Source organism: Motacilla alba, chromosome Z (genome assembly GCF_015832195.1).
Source record: "Motacilla alba alba isolate MOTALB_02 chromosome Z, Motacilla_alba_V1.0_pri, whole genome shotgun sequence".
In the NCBI taxonomy this organism is placed as follows: Eukaryota; Metazoa; Chordata; class Aves; order Passeriformes; family Motacillidae; genus Motacilla; species Motacilla alba.
In genome coordinates this window covers 2,477,919-2,492,019 of record NC_052046.1, presented here as the reverse complement: position 1 = coordinate 2,492,019, position 14,101 = coordinate 2,477,919, and the positions used below count along the sequence as shown (strand labels likewise).

General features: G+C 44.4%; 1 protein-coding gene across 1 annotated transcript in view; it reads right to left on the bottom strand.

Moving 5' to 3' along the window:
* The window catches only part of LOXHD1 (lipoxygenase homology domains 1), a 148,403-nt gene that overhangs the window by 117,628 nt on the left and 16,674 nt on the right, over positions 1 to 14,101 (bottom strand). The window contains exons 3-5 of the mRNA XM_038125710.1: positions 13,760 to 13,771; positions 4,852 to 4,932; positions 3,862 to 4,046 (exon numbers count right to left, since the gene is read on the bottom strand). Coding sequence (XP_037981638.1) covers positions 3,862 to 4,046; positions 4,852 to 4,932; positions 13,760 to 13,771 — 278 coding nt within the window. The remainder of the gene's footprint in view (positions 1 to 3,861; positions 4,047 to 4,851; positions 4,933 to 13,759; positions 13,772 to 14,101) is intronic.

Sequence of the window (14,101 nt, the reverse complement as noted above, 5' to 3'; positions counted from 1 at the left end):
TCAGTCTGCAAGAATCAAACAAGGGGATGGGGACTTCAGTTACTGGCACAGCTGTCCAGGGAGTCTCCATCCCTGAAGGGGTTCAAAAGCCATGTGGATGGGGCACCTGGGGACATGGGTCAGTGTGGGCTGGGCAGTGCTGGGGAAACTCATGGACTCTGTGATCCTGGAGGGCTTCTCCAACATAAAGGATTCTGTGGTTCTGTGAGCTGATCCCTGAATTTCATTTCCTTTTACACCTCCATGGGGTCAGTAGATCTCCCAGTGCAGCTGCCAGCTGTTACGAATGCACCCCCACCATTTTGGCAGGACATCAGACACCCTCAGAGTGATCCAAAACCGGCAGCACTCAAAGGAAAACCACCACCTGGCTCCAGTTTTGAGCCTGTCCCTTGCACAAAGGCTCAGCCACAGCCATACAATCCTAAGGCTTCATAAACTCAAGTGAAGCAGCACAAAGCTGAACAATAGCCCTCCCTTGTAATTAATACCTGTAGTGTAAGTTAATCCAGGCTGCCAATAGAAGCTGCTGGGTAAATAAGAATCTGTGACACTATTCCTGTCAAAGGCCTGTGGGCATATGATGCCATGGATGTGAATACAGGGAATAGAGGGTCATTCAAGCGGGAACACTTAAGACGTAACCTGTTCTCCTTGAGAAACACGTGGCATTCCACAGGGAACCTGACAGGAGGCATTTTTTTCGGATAAGTAAATACAGTCACTCAGGTGTCTGCAATTGCCAAGTCAGACATTGATGGCAGTTCCACTTGGATCATGAAAAATACTCTACTTTTGGGTTTTGAGTGTGTGTGTCCATTTTTTCCACTATTTTTTTTTTTGGCCACACAATCTTTTCTGCATTTTTAAATTATTCCTCTTTTTTTTTTTTTTTTTTTCCCCTTAAAATTAACCTCTTCAAAACTCACAGTCTACAGAAAATCTCTATCTGGCCTGTGCTCCTCACCAAGAAAGAGGCTGAGTCTTCTGCCCATAGTTTAGTCAGTTTTAGTATAAGCACCAACAGCCCCCCTTCAAATAGGCTTCAGATGCCTTTTCAATGAATCAAAAATATGACAAAGAAAAGGAGTTTATTTTTTTCAAGCCCACATCCTTCCCACAAAAAGCACAGAAAAGGTCCCAGCAGTGACCTCCAGTTCAAAAGAGGAAGGTAAATCCTCATGACAAAGACAGGAATGTTCTCTGGGAGAAGATCAAAAGCTGAGGGTGCTGCAGGAGAGGGAACCTGAAGGAAACTTGTTTGATTCCCTCCAAAAACGTTCCTCACTGTGACAGCAAATGGAGTATGAAAGCAAAGCATAAAGCTAAGTTTGGTGACAACAATGTGTGAGTGGTTTATGAAGAAAAACTGAAGTAGTAAAAGGATTGAAGATGTGATTGAAGACACAAAACTAGAAAGGAGAAGAATATGGCACTGAACTGCTAATGGGAACACAGACTTAGGAGGGAATTACTTATCTTTCCTTACATAAACTTACACAATTTTTCATTATCTAGGGGCCTAGAGAATATTAATACTCAAAGAGTAAACATCACTGTTTAATCCATTGGAAAGAAAAAACAAAATACCCTAAAACCCAATCAAATTAAGGGCAAACGACTTGTATGTACAACAAAAATCATATCACAATCTCATTTCAGACCTTTAGGATCCGGAGGGAGGCATATTAATTCAGATACATTTACATTTGCAGCTGACAGTTCACCACAGCAGTCTGGGGATGTTTATCTTTCATTAATTATGGTTCAAGGGGAACTGCAACCTGAGATAGCTGAGCTAACCCTCTCCTCTTACGGATTCAGACCTGCCACCTGGAAGGCATCCAACCCTTCACCCGTGCCTCTGGCCTCAGCCCAGCTCCTGCCTTCGCGCGGGCGGCCGCAGAGCCCATCCTGTGCCGCTCAGCCGTGGGGGTTTATCTCTGATAAAGGTGGTGAGAGCTGATGCATTTCTGACAAACGCCTGCCTAAATCTCTTCTTGCATGCTCGGGAGATGGTCTTACTCATGCTTATCCCGGGCCAAGTACGGGGAGAGCAGTTAATCCGTATCCCAGAGCTGCTGCTCCAGAAGAGCGAGCACTTGGGACTGGCGGTTCTGCTTGTGAAATGCAAAGTAGCTCCAGCAATTTCATTGGAGCTGCACTCTCCTGTACCAGCTGAGGGTTTAGCCCACGAGTCTTTTCCTGCTGTGAGACAGGTGTTGAACAGGATGGAGGAAATCACACATGTTCCCTTGAATCATTTCTCCCAGGCAGAGGCAATAATAAATTTGGATAAGGTGCTGTGTCATTTAAAGATCTATTAAGATTGAATGGTTGACTTCCTCCTCAAGGGAACCTCTCCTTAATCGTACATTGCTTTGACTCATACACTACCTTCTCCAGAGCCTTCCTGCCCCTCGAGTGTCCTTAGATTCTCCATTTCACAAATCAATTTGATTAAAAAAGCAGCAAGGTACTTCAGCACACACAGCCCCAGTAGTAACTGGGTGGGCTCTTGGCAGATAACATCTCCAGACGTTATCTCATTCCCTTGTGGCAGCCACCCTGGGAATGTCTGCATTTTTAAAATGCTCCAATATGCATTTCTTGTCAATGGATATTATTTGTGCATGCTAGCTCACATGCAGATTGCTTTAATGCTTACATATTCGACGTACCAGCACTCTTTTAGAAGGTTGTATCTCAACAGTGCAAAATTACGCAACGATTCTGGGTCAATTTAGTGTATTCTTTAACTCTTAACATGACCTCAATAAAAATAACAATACTTTGCCCTTCTAGAGCATCTATCAATGCTCACAGCACTGCATAAGTCTGGCAATAAATTGGTTTTACCAAATAATTTCTCCTAAGTGGTAATGTCAGCAACATTATTGCAAGAGGTCTACTAAGTATTCTCAATAAGATTCAATCATGGCAAAAGCATAAGTTTCCTCTTTTTAGCACCAAACCACACAACTCTGTTTCCCCACAGACCTGCAGCTGATGGCCTTCACTTCCATGCCCAAAATTAAGCACCCAGAAAGGAGCAGTACCCTGGTGAGTGTATCAGGAACACACAACTCTGCTTCCTCATTAGCACTTGCAGATGGAGTGCTGACATCCCACCTGAGGCTGGTTTGCTGGCTCCTCTTTCACATCTTGATCACTCACGTTACATGCACCATACATCACTGCATGGCTGCCGTGCTGGTACCAATTTGGGAGTACATGTCTGGTGTGCCAGCTGTCCTATCCTCATTTCAACATCATTAGCCTAAAACCATGCTGAAAAAACAGGCACCAGCTCAGTGTGGGTATCATACACACATACAGCAACACCATCGTGGAGTTACAGCAAAACTGGCGCAGAGTTACAGCGAAAGGGTTGGGGCCACTGTGGAAATTTTCTGCAGGACATCACCAGAGACTGGAAACACTTTAACTTTTTAACTTTATGAACAGGACTGCAACCACGCTGCCTCTCTGGGGAGCACACGGGGTACCAGCTACATCTTCCAGGGTAGGATGCCTCTCATCTACATGTAAGTATTCAGTCTAATTTAATGTTGTCATCACAGATCCCTCAGTACTCGATGAATGAGTGGAGCTTCTCCAAACAGTGATTTATTCCACCCTAGGACATCAAATCTAACACAGGAAGAAGAAATTACCCTCTTGAGTCATCTTGCATCTTCCTATGTCTCTCTCCACTGACTATAAAGAAAACTTAAATTAGCTTAGACTACACAATTACTTTTTATGTGATGAGATCATCTCAAAGCAACCCTGTCCTTTCCTACAAGGCACCAGAAAGCCAAGTTGTTTGTTTTTAAAAAAAAAAAAAACAAACCTTACTTTTGGGCACATCCATGGGATTCAGGCTGCCAATGAGGTCTCTGACATACAGCCCATCCCCATCCTCCTTGCTCAGCCAGTTGTTGCAGGGGAAGTAAAAGCGGAGGTGAGGTCTGTTCATGTCGGTCACGATCACACGGTCGAGGAACCACCCCGCGTTCAGTCCGGTGTTGTCATGCTCAATCCTAGAGGAAGAACAACCCTGTTTCAGTATTCTGGCTGAGACTGGCTACTAGCACCGTAATTTTGTGGAATATTATTTACTAGGCGAGGCTAGAGCAACTGTACACATAATTCCCATTTTTGGCTGACTATCCAAAGAGTTTCAAGGAACTCATGTGCTTTTACAGGCTGTATTAAAAATAACAACCTTCCATATGGGCAGAGATCACAGGTGAGTCTGCGAATCTTTTATCTGCAAGGAGATGCTCATAAACATACCTACATACCTCCACATTCATTCAACATTTGCATTCATTCACCTTGTACTGCATATCTAAAACATAAGGGACTCCCTTCCCACCCAATACCCCTCCTCCTCTATTCTCCTCTTGCATTGTTTTAACCACCTTTTCCCAGCTTTCTTTGTACTACTTACTAATTTTAAATTTTTTATCAGTCAGTCAGACAGTGGTTAAACATAATAATTATCATTTACATTACACTAAGTTAGTAAAAGTGGATGGCAAACTCCATTTACCTCCATTGGGACATAAAACCAGTCCTAAACGTCTTTCCCCATGATTGCATATGACAGAAATACAATTCTTGGTGGGGAGCATGGATACTTATAAGCAATACCGTAGGTGATTTCACACTTCAGTTCAAATCTTCGGCAGTAAACAAGCTTTTACCACCCCTTAACTTCACCTTGATGGGAGCACGTTAAGAAACAATGAATAAAACATGGCAATGCTTAAACCTGTACAGCCTGTCATCCTATTTGCACCTCACAGAGCAGGTGTTGTGGTAGCAGCGTTGTGCAGGTACCTTATTTTCTTTATTTGTCCGACGTTATTGGTTTTCACTCGGAACACATCTGTTTTGCTCCTCTCAAAGGCCGTGCTGCTCCTGCAATGCACAGGCATCAAAAGGAATGGTGAAAAACCAGGAGCCTTGACAGCAAGCACGCAAGTGCTAGCGTGTAAGGATAAAGAAGTGTCATTCCTAATGCTGGGAATACCTAGTTTTCAGTGCCCTCTCCCCAGTGACAGGTTTTGGATGCTCTAGGTACTGACATTCAACAGACTTCTTTCCTTTTTCCTTTTCAGACTCCAAGAGTTCTTCCAGAAGCTGAGGCAGAAGCTTTGGGGGGAAATGCAATGTGCTTTTTGTCTCAGAGTCCCACTCCCAGACATGTCCTCTCCTGCCATCCTAGCCTCCAGGCATCAAGCAGACCTGCTCCTGGTGGTGGAGCAAAGGGCTCCAGCAAGTTCCCTGTGTGGCCACAGATCTGCCCAGGACTCAGCCAGAGATAAAAGCACCCAACCACATCCAACTTTCCAGGCCCATCTCCCATCACCGTTTTAAACAACTACTGAAATTTTGGTGCTTCCTCCTACAATTTGCATCTCATTCCAAGTGAAACAATTGTAGGCAGGAAGTAGTTTGACTTTTTTGGGTGAAGTGTTAAATTTGCAGTTTGTATTTCACAGGTGCAAGTGCAGATTATAAAGTCTATTGGCCCAGGTCAGGGGATGTAGAACTTAATTCTCAGTTCTGCCTCTAGCCTGCAGTGTGATCCTTGGCAAGCACCTCTGTCCTTTTCTGAGCTCCTATTTTCCAAGAAAACACTATGAATAACATCAAGGCAAAGCTCTGAAGATGCAGCCTCTCCCACCTGCCCTCCCTGATGGGCCCCCATTTCCCCTGGGCTACTAAGCATGGCTACGGATGATTAAACACAGCAAAATCCAGAAGTTGTATTAAAATGAACAAGAAACCACAGCACTCGAGCAACGCAAAGCCACGGTGACAAGCGGTTTGCACGCAGAAAGTTAATGAATATTAATAATCCCAGCAAGGGGGTTTGGCTTGACTTGCTGCTCTTCACGCTGCTGAAGGACCTGCATGTGCCTTGCTCACAGGTCATTTTGTGTTCTGCTAAACCCATGCCCAGCCTTCCTCCTCCTCCTCCTCCTCCTCCTCCTCCTCCTCCTCCTCCTCCTCCTCCTCCTCCTCCTCGTCCATTCTGCTGTTTCACACCCCGTGCCAGGAGCAACACCAGTGTATGAAAAGGCTAAAATGGTTAACCTTGCCGTGAAGACAAGAGGCAATTAAACCCAGCTCAGCCTCCCCCAACCTGGCTGCTGGAGTGAAAACAGCCAGCGAGTGCAAGGCAATTAGTCTGTCAGGCTTGAATGAACATCGTAATGACAGCAGCTTCTCCCCGCATTGGCTCGGAGATCGATGCAGTGCTGCAGACTGCTACGGAGATGGCATGAAAGTATTAAGTGAGAATAATCAGCCCAAAGCTCTCAGTGCACCAGTCCCACTGGCTGCTGGCTTGTGGCAGTCCTGCCGCCGTGCTGGGCTCTCGCATTTGCTGGGGTGGATGCTGGGGAGCAAACCTCCTTCTGCAGGGCATCCAAAAACGCCCACTGAGCAGATGCTTAGTGCATCCCAAAACAGCTCGGGGAAGCATTGGAAAACGTGACACAGCCCAGGAGTCGAACCCCTGGGAAGTCTTGCAGTCCAAGGGTAGGAAGAGTTTTGACAAGTCTCTTCCCTTGAGATGGATCTGCAGCATCGACAGCAATGGGAAAGAAAAGTCCAGTCCTTCCTTCTAGCAATGCCAATTGTGTGGGGAGGGAGTGAGTGAGGGAGTATCCCACAGTGAAATGTAGGCTAAAAAAAAAGAAAGAGTGAAAGAAAAGGAGAAATTACAGCTGGGCTATGTCAGAGACTGGTCCAGGCTCAGACTAGGATGAGACATTCACAGCCAGATTACCATAAGGAACTTGTTACACCAAACAATGAGGCACACTGGCTTGCACAGCCCTGGTGACAAATAAAGCAGGAAAAATATGACTTGGAAATTGCAGCACTTAATTTGCAATGTTCAGGCTTGACTAGGTTCAAACCCAGGGATTTTAGACCGTAAGCTTAGTCTAAGGATCTTCTGAATTTCACTAGAGCCCTGTCATTATTCTGTAATAACAGGCCAGAGCAACCCCAGAAATATGTTTTAGCTGGGTTTGTTATGTGACACATTTGATTTGCTCTAGCAGCTCTATTTTTTTCCATATTCTGTTGCAGCATTTTTCCCAATTGTTTTGTAAGAAACATCCAAGGAGCTTCATCAAAGACTAGTATACAAAATTCTTATATATACATATTTTAATTTAATTTTTTTTTAATCTGAAGCTGTTTCCAGATTTTTTTTTCAGCTGAGCAATTGCCTGCAGGCTGCACTGCTTGTGGCGCTGCAAATGTACAATCCTTCAGAACACTTTGTTTCCTGGTTGGGTTAGTGGTGGTGCTGCTAAAAGTCTGCAAGAACTGGTACATATTCAAGCATAGCATTTTTTAATCCCTGCATTCATCTCTGCAGGCCATGGGCACAGACAACGGAGCCAGTGCCATGAGGGTTTTGCCATTCTTGATGGGTTGATAACCAGAAAGCCTCTATAATGCAGTTTTGTTTGCAAAAGTACATAAAATAAACATTTGTATGAGTAAATATTTTTTTAAATGAAGGTGAATTAAAAAGAGTTGACCCCACCACCTAAATAAAAGTCACATTTGAAATGGAAATTTTGAGTGTTTGTAGATAATAGTCTTCCCTTTTGATCAGCTAACAGCACCCTTTTCACAGGTGAGTTCTTGGGAACACAGAAAACCTGGATACTGATCGCAGCAGAGGCATAAAAATAATGACCTTCAGCAGTGATGGGGTAACCTAAGCCAATATACCTTTGAATCCTTGCTTAACAATCATTTAAACTGCCTTTGCATTTGGTGTTTTACCTGAAAATGCCCTGTATGCACAGAACTGCCAGCAGAAGTGCCATGGATTAAGGGCTGCACAAAAGCACTAAGTGTTATTCTGGATGTCAGTTCAAACAAAATTTTTAAAATGCTCCATTAAACCATTAGAAAGAGTCAGTTCTTGGTTGCATCTCCCTGAAATGCTGCCCACAGGTCTGCCTGCTCCTGCCACGGATGTTTAGCAGCAGTTAGAGGTATCAGGGATGATTTTGGAAGGTCGTACAGCTCAAAGCATCCTAAAGGCTGCCACTCTCTTGGAAAAAATAAATGCTGTTTGGTTCACCTGCTGGGTCAGGGGAGTTTCTCATGCACTATGGGTGGGCAGTGAAGAATGCCACAGATCCACAGAATAATTTGGCTTGGAAAAGCCCTCCAAGGACATCAAGTCCAATCATTCCCACAGCCCTGCCAAGGCCAACACTGACCCATGTGCCCAAGTGCCACATACACATGGCTTTTAAAACCCTACAGGAATGGGGACTCCACCACCACCCTGGGCCACCTGTTGTGGGGTTGAACGGCTCTTTCGGTGAAGAAAATTCCCTAATATTCAATCAAAACCTCCCCTGGCCCAGCCTGAGGCTGTTCCCTCTCCTCCTGTGCCTGTTCTCTGGGAGCAGAGCCCGATCCCCCCGGCTGTCCCCTCCTGGCAGGAGCTGTGCAGAGCCACAAGGTCCCCCTTGAGCCTCCCTTCTCCAGGCTGAGCCCCTTCCCAGCTCCCTCAGCCCTTCCTGGGGCTCCAGCCCCTTCCCAGCTCCATTCCCTGCCCTGGACACGCTCCAGCCCCTCAGTGTCTCTCTTGTCCTGAGGGGCCAGAGCTGTCCCCAGAATTTAATGTGGGTCAGAGCTGGGGACAGGAAGGAAATTTCTTCCCAGAACCACACCAAGAACCCTGCTCCCTTCCCCATATATTTGCAATTGCTACAGGGTTCTCTCTCCACGTCCTGTTTCCATGTAGGATTCCCCTTCCACCTTTCAGCCTGTACCATCTGTAAGGGTGCCATGAAAAGGTGTCAGGGATGAGCACTGCTCTGTCCCTGTTGTTTTCCTGGCTTGAAAGCACAGACAGCTTCCCTCATCCTCAGGTTGTCTAATACACATTATAGGCTGTGTGAACCTGTGTTATCAGGCCTCTGGCTAAGATGGCATCTTGCCAGAAGACACAAAAGGTATTGGATAAATGCTGACAATGGCTTCATCCCTCTGTCCCTCCCTACACATCCACAATCGATCACTCCTGGAGAGAGGACGTTGTCATGTACAAACTAACTACAAAAAAAAAACAATTTAAAAAATCCCCCATATGTTCAAACCATAGCAGCTCTCAGCACAGAGCTCCAATAGTAGCATCATTAACCTCCTCCTTGGAGCAACAAATACTCCAGGGAGTTTGGTCTGCAAATATTTAGCCAAGGCTGCTGTCATGAAGCTGACAGCATCAGTCAGCAGGTGGCTGGGAGTACCACGTGAGGCAGCATACGTCCAAAACCACTCCAGATGGAAAAGAAACCAGCAGAAAAGCACAGCCACTGTCAATGTCTGTAGCAAGGACATTATCGACCAGCAGAATGAATCCTGCTTCAGCAGGCACTGAAAAATTGGTGAAAAAACAGCCCCACTTGAAAGGGTTTAATTGGATGGGATGAATTGCTCAGGGCTGTAGCAGAGTGATGACATCCAGGAGCCAAACACCAGGCCAAAACTGTGGGAGTCTGAATTTACCCCAAAACTTTACAAAGTGCCATAGGACACACAGACTCTGCCTTATCAATAAGCATTCCAGGTACAGATTCAGACAGCCTTAATTACAGACATTGAGTAAGTGCTCCTTCACTTTGTACTGCATGGAGCAGCATCATCTTAATATCAGATATTTTCATCTTTGGTGGTGTGATTTGCATAAACAAAATAAAGTAGTGGTGTTTAATTTAGATAATCTTAGCTATGCTTTATCATAAAATCATTGAATCATAGAATGTCCTGGTTTGGAAGGGACTTTAAAGATAATTTCTTTCCAACCCCACTGCTGTGTGTGGGGATGTCTTTGTTATCTGCAGTTTGGCTGTTGTTTTCTAGAGAAAGTGTATGCAAAGCAAACAGTGCCACCAAGAACAATGCACAGGTTGCTCAGTATTTCCCAGTATTAAATTACATTTTTAATTACATTCACTTTGCCAGATTGAGGTAAATTTTAGTCTATTGAAAATTTTCATCCCCTCCCCATGGAGAAATATTTTTAAATTTTTGATGAGAATGAGCTCAGGCATTTTTAAGACTGACATTAATGAAGTGGGATAGGGGCAGGGCTTTGAGCAAGACAAAACGGTTGAGATTTTTCCCAGGAATACACCTTACTCTCATCCCAAGGGGAAAACTGGCCAGGTTTTACAGTCTGAAAAATGCAGCTGACACTTGATCAGCAGGGACCTGGGTCTAACAGCTGAATTCCCTTAAAAGTCTGGCTATTTTAAGCAAAATCCTGTTTTTCTCTCTAAGGCATGACCTTCCCTGTAGTTGTACCACCAGCTGCTGTGTTCATACCTGCTGGTGGATTATAATTTATACATATGCCCATTATACCCACTCTTATATTTAGGTTGTTCAACACCTCAGTCTAAGCACTCTCTCAGGTATTTTATTCCTGAAATACTGGACATAGGCTGGCTAATAAGACTGAGCAAGACAGAGGAAAAAAATTCCCACTTAGTTTCTTTTTCAGAAGTGAATATGGACTCCAAAATGTGCTATTACTTAACACTGTCCCAGACCATTAAGTCTTTAGAGAGCACTGAAAGTGCTGCAGAGTTGTACAGACATAAATCAGGGTGCAGTCAGATACATAAACAGCTGTAAAATAGGAAGCGTCCCGTGGCATTAAAGGAAAAAGATCACAGCTCCTCACTGAAGCAGCACTTCAGCAGCAAGGTGAGAATCCTTCCCCCTCTGCACTTGGGGTTTGTTCCCTTCCTGACCTGAACAGTCCTTTCTGCACCAACAGCCTAGCCTAACCCTTCCTAATTTATTATATTAACTGCTCAGAGTAAATAAACTCTCTTTCCCATATTTATTTATTTATTCTTGAGAGGTTAAATAACAAAATCAGATTTTCCACTGGGCTTGGCTTAACTGTACTAGAGCTACAAACATTACCATCCTCTGGAGACTATCTGGTACATACTCTACAATTCATTTGTATTTGCTGGCTTAAGGAACAGCAAAAAATCTGTATAGTCACCTAAGATCAAATAGAAGTGACTGCTAATTAATTGTCTTCTGCATCAGACATTTAAAAAAAAATCCTCTGTATTGTCGTCAAATTCAGTAGAAAGCTGTCACCAATTATTTAATCTCTCTTCCACATTGCTATAGCTGCTAAATCTTCTCTAAACTCTTCTTCTTCTTTTTTTTCCCTTCAACGTAAAAACATCTCTGTGATATTATTTGCAGTTGTCCCCAACTGGACCAAGTAAGCCTAACACTGAAAAGTTACACTAGCAAGAAAAACATGGATTTGGGCTAAAAACTGTGAATGAGCCAGCAGTGGCACTCCCACCTGAGTGCTGTACTATTTCCCCAGCCTCAGCCTGGTGGGACGCATATGAACATAGAGAAATAAATACTGTGGAGCACTCTTTGCTCAGAGTTGGACCACAGAGGATCAGTTCATGCCTGTGGGAAAAGTTTTGACAACTGTCAAAATGCCAACAAGCAAAGCCTTGGTGTTCACCCACATGTCAGAGACGGTGCCCATGGAAAGAAATTCATTTGTGGCAGTGCTTTTAGCTTCTGGCTGAGCTGTACCTGGTGCAGGGTGCTGGATGGGGAACTGAAGAGTTGCATGAGCTGGGTTGTGAAGTGGGATTTTGCCAAGAGCTTCTGAGCCCAAGCAACACTTTGCCAGCACCAGAGACACAGTCCCCCCAAACTGGCAGACAGAGTCAAAGGAGGAGTCATCCCAGCCCTGCCAAGGCACTCAACACTACTTTTCTGAACCTCCTTTCCAAAATAAACCACCTTATCACAAGATCTTTGTGTTGGAAGAGACCTTAGGGACCTTACAGTCCATCTCATCCCACCCCCTGCCATGGGCAGGGACACCTTTCACTACGCCAGGTTGCTCCAAACCCCATCCAACCTGGCCGGGAGTATCCCTGCCCTTGCTTCTCTGGGCAACCAATATCAGGGCCTCACCATCCTCATAGCCACAAATTTCTTTCTAATATTCACCTAACCCTGCCCTCTGATATTTTTAAGCCGTTTCCTCCTTGTCCTGTCACTCCATGTCATTTTTTGTAGCCCCACCTTTGGAACTCAGCTCTTGGCTCAGATTTTGAGTGCTGTCACATCCAGAACCAATGTTCCTCCTGACCAGTTATGGCAAAGATTTGTGTCTTTCACAGTTACCGTATTGTTGGCCAATGTTAAAAACATGGGATATTTCATCAGCTTGCCATGTTTTCCCCTTACAGCCCATGACAAAAACACCTGAACAGTCATGTCTTTCACTACCAGCACACAGTCAGGAAAGAAACAGGAAAAACTCATTTTAACCAGAAGGCGAAGTGGTAGTACCATCTTTAGGCAATGCATGATATTTTAGCTGTCTGTCATACATGGGGGAATGTAAACACCTATAAAATGTCATGCATTTGCAGTCATAAGTGAACTCGTGTAAACATTTAGTTGAAAGATGCATGAGATTCCATCCTTTTGCCATATTCACAAAGCTGCATAACAAGTTTGGGGGGAGGGGTGTAAACTGACTATTCCACAGTTTTCTTCGTAATTAGGAGACAAGACTATCAATTGAGCAGTTCTGAAGGCACTCCTAAGTCCAGACTACATTTTTTTCTCACCGTTCCTCGATGGAGCACTGTAAAGCACCAGACTTTGCTTAGAGACACAGAAATTTTGCTGATGTTTGGGAAACCCCCAGTGGAAATCTGTAGTTGCTGTTCTAGTGGTCACCTCCTACGGGACCAGTTTCAAGAGCCCTGAACTGCAGAAGGTTGGCTTCCCGAGCCTTTCATCCTTGCTTTCCACACCTCAGCCATCTGCTCACTGCAGCAACAGGGACCAAGCCCAAAAGGCTAACTCAGGTCTAAACAAGCTCAGAGTGCTGCTGCTGCAACCTAAAATAATCTCTGTGTGTCCTTTATTTTTCCCTTTCACAAAATAAAAGTGGCGAGAGCAGGAGGAAAGAGGAGGCATTAACCCAAATGCCAGCAAAGACCACCTGCACAACCAGCAGCATGTTTAATGCCACAGCTGATGGACATCTTTTGACTTCTCTAAAGGGCATAGAGTTTATTTATTAAATTTTTTTGGGTAATATTTGGGTTCTTCCCATAGCCTCGAGCAGATGAGTGCTTTCCCAGTGAAATGGCTATTTATGTAAGTGCTGACCACAAGACAACTCCCTGGAAAGCAGATGTTGCTTTGATGCTTTTGCCAAATACTACAGGGCAGGTTTGGAGGCTAGAAGCTCTTTCCTCAGCAGAGCTGCTGCTGCTGCTCCCAGCTCTGCCAGTGACCTGCAATGGAACCATGTTCCCTTTTAGGTCCTTGCCTCCATTTCCTTCTCTGTTACATCAAAGAAAATGGCATTCCACTTGGTCAGTTTGATGGGATGTCTGGATGAGAATCACACAACAAAAACCAAAGCATTTCAGATAGACGTATAATATACGATCAGGAAGATCTCCCTGCTGTTTCTAGAAATTCTGGGATAATAGAACTCCTTTGCCTGGCTCTGGTTTCTGAATTTGAAATATGGCAAACAGGGCTGAAATTTCATGTATTTTCTTTACCATTCCCATATCATTTTCTTTACAGACTCTCATGTTTGAGTTGTTTCACTGGGAAGAGAAGCTCTTTTGAGGGTAAAATTTAAAATAGCTGCAGGTACCTCTTGTCGGTGCTGTAGAAATGGAGAAAATGTGAAGTTACCGTGTGACATTAGCACAGGATTAATAATTCTGAAACACATTTTCAAGAAAACCAAAACAATAAGAACACCGAAAAACAGAGACACACAGCCTCTCCCAGACCCTCTGGAGAAGGGTTTTCTGATTTATCTTAGTGCAATTGCCTGACTAAGGGGAAGTTAGTACATGCAGAGCTGGTACTTTGTTAAAAGTCATCTCAATTTCATGGGAAATGAGCACCTGCTGACCCTGATGCTCACTTTGTAAATTAGGCAACAACAACAAAAAAAGCTATTTAGAGAGTCAAAAGCATCTTAATAGGT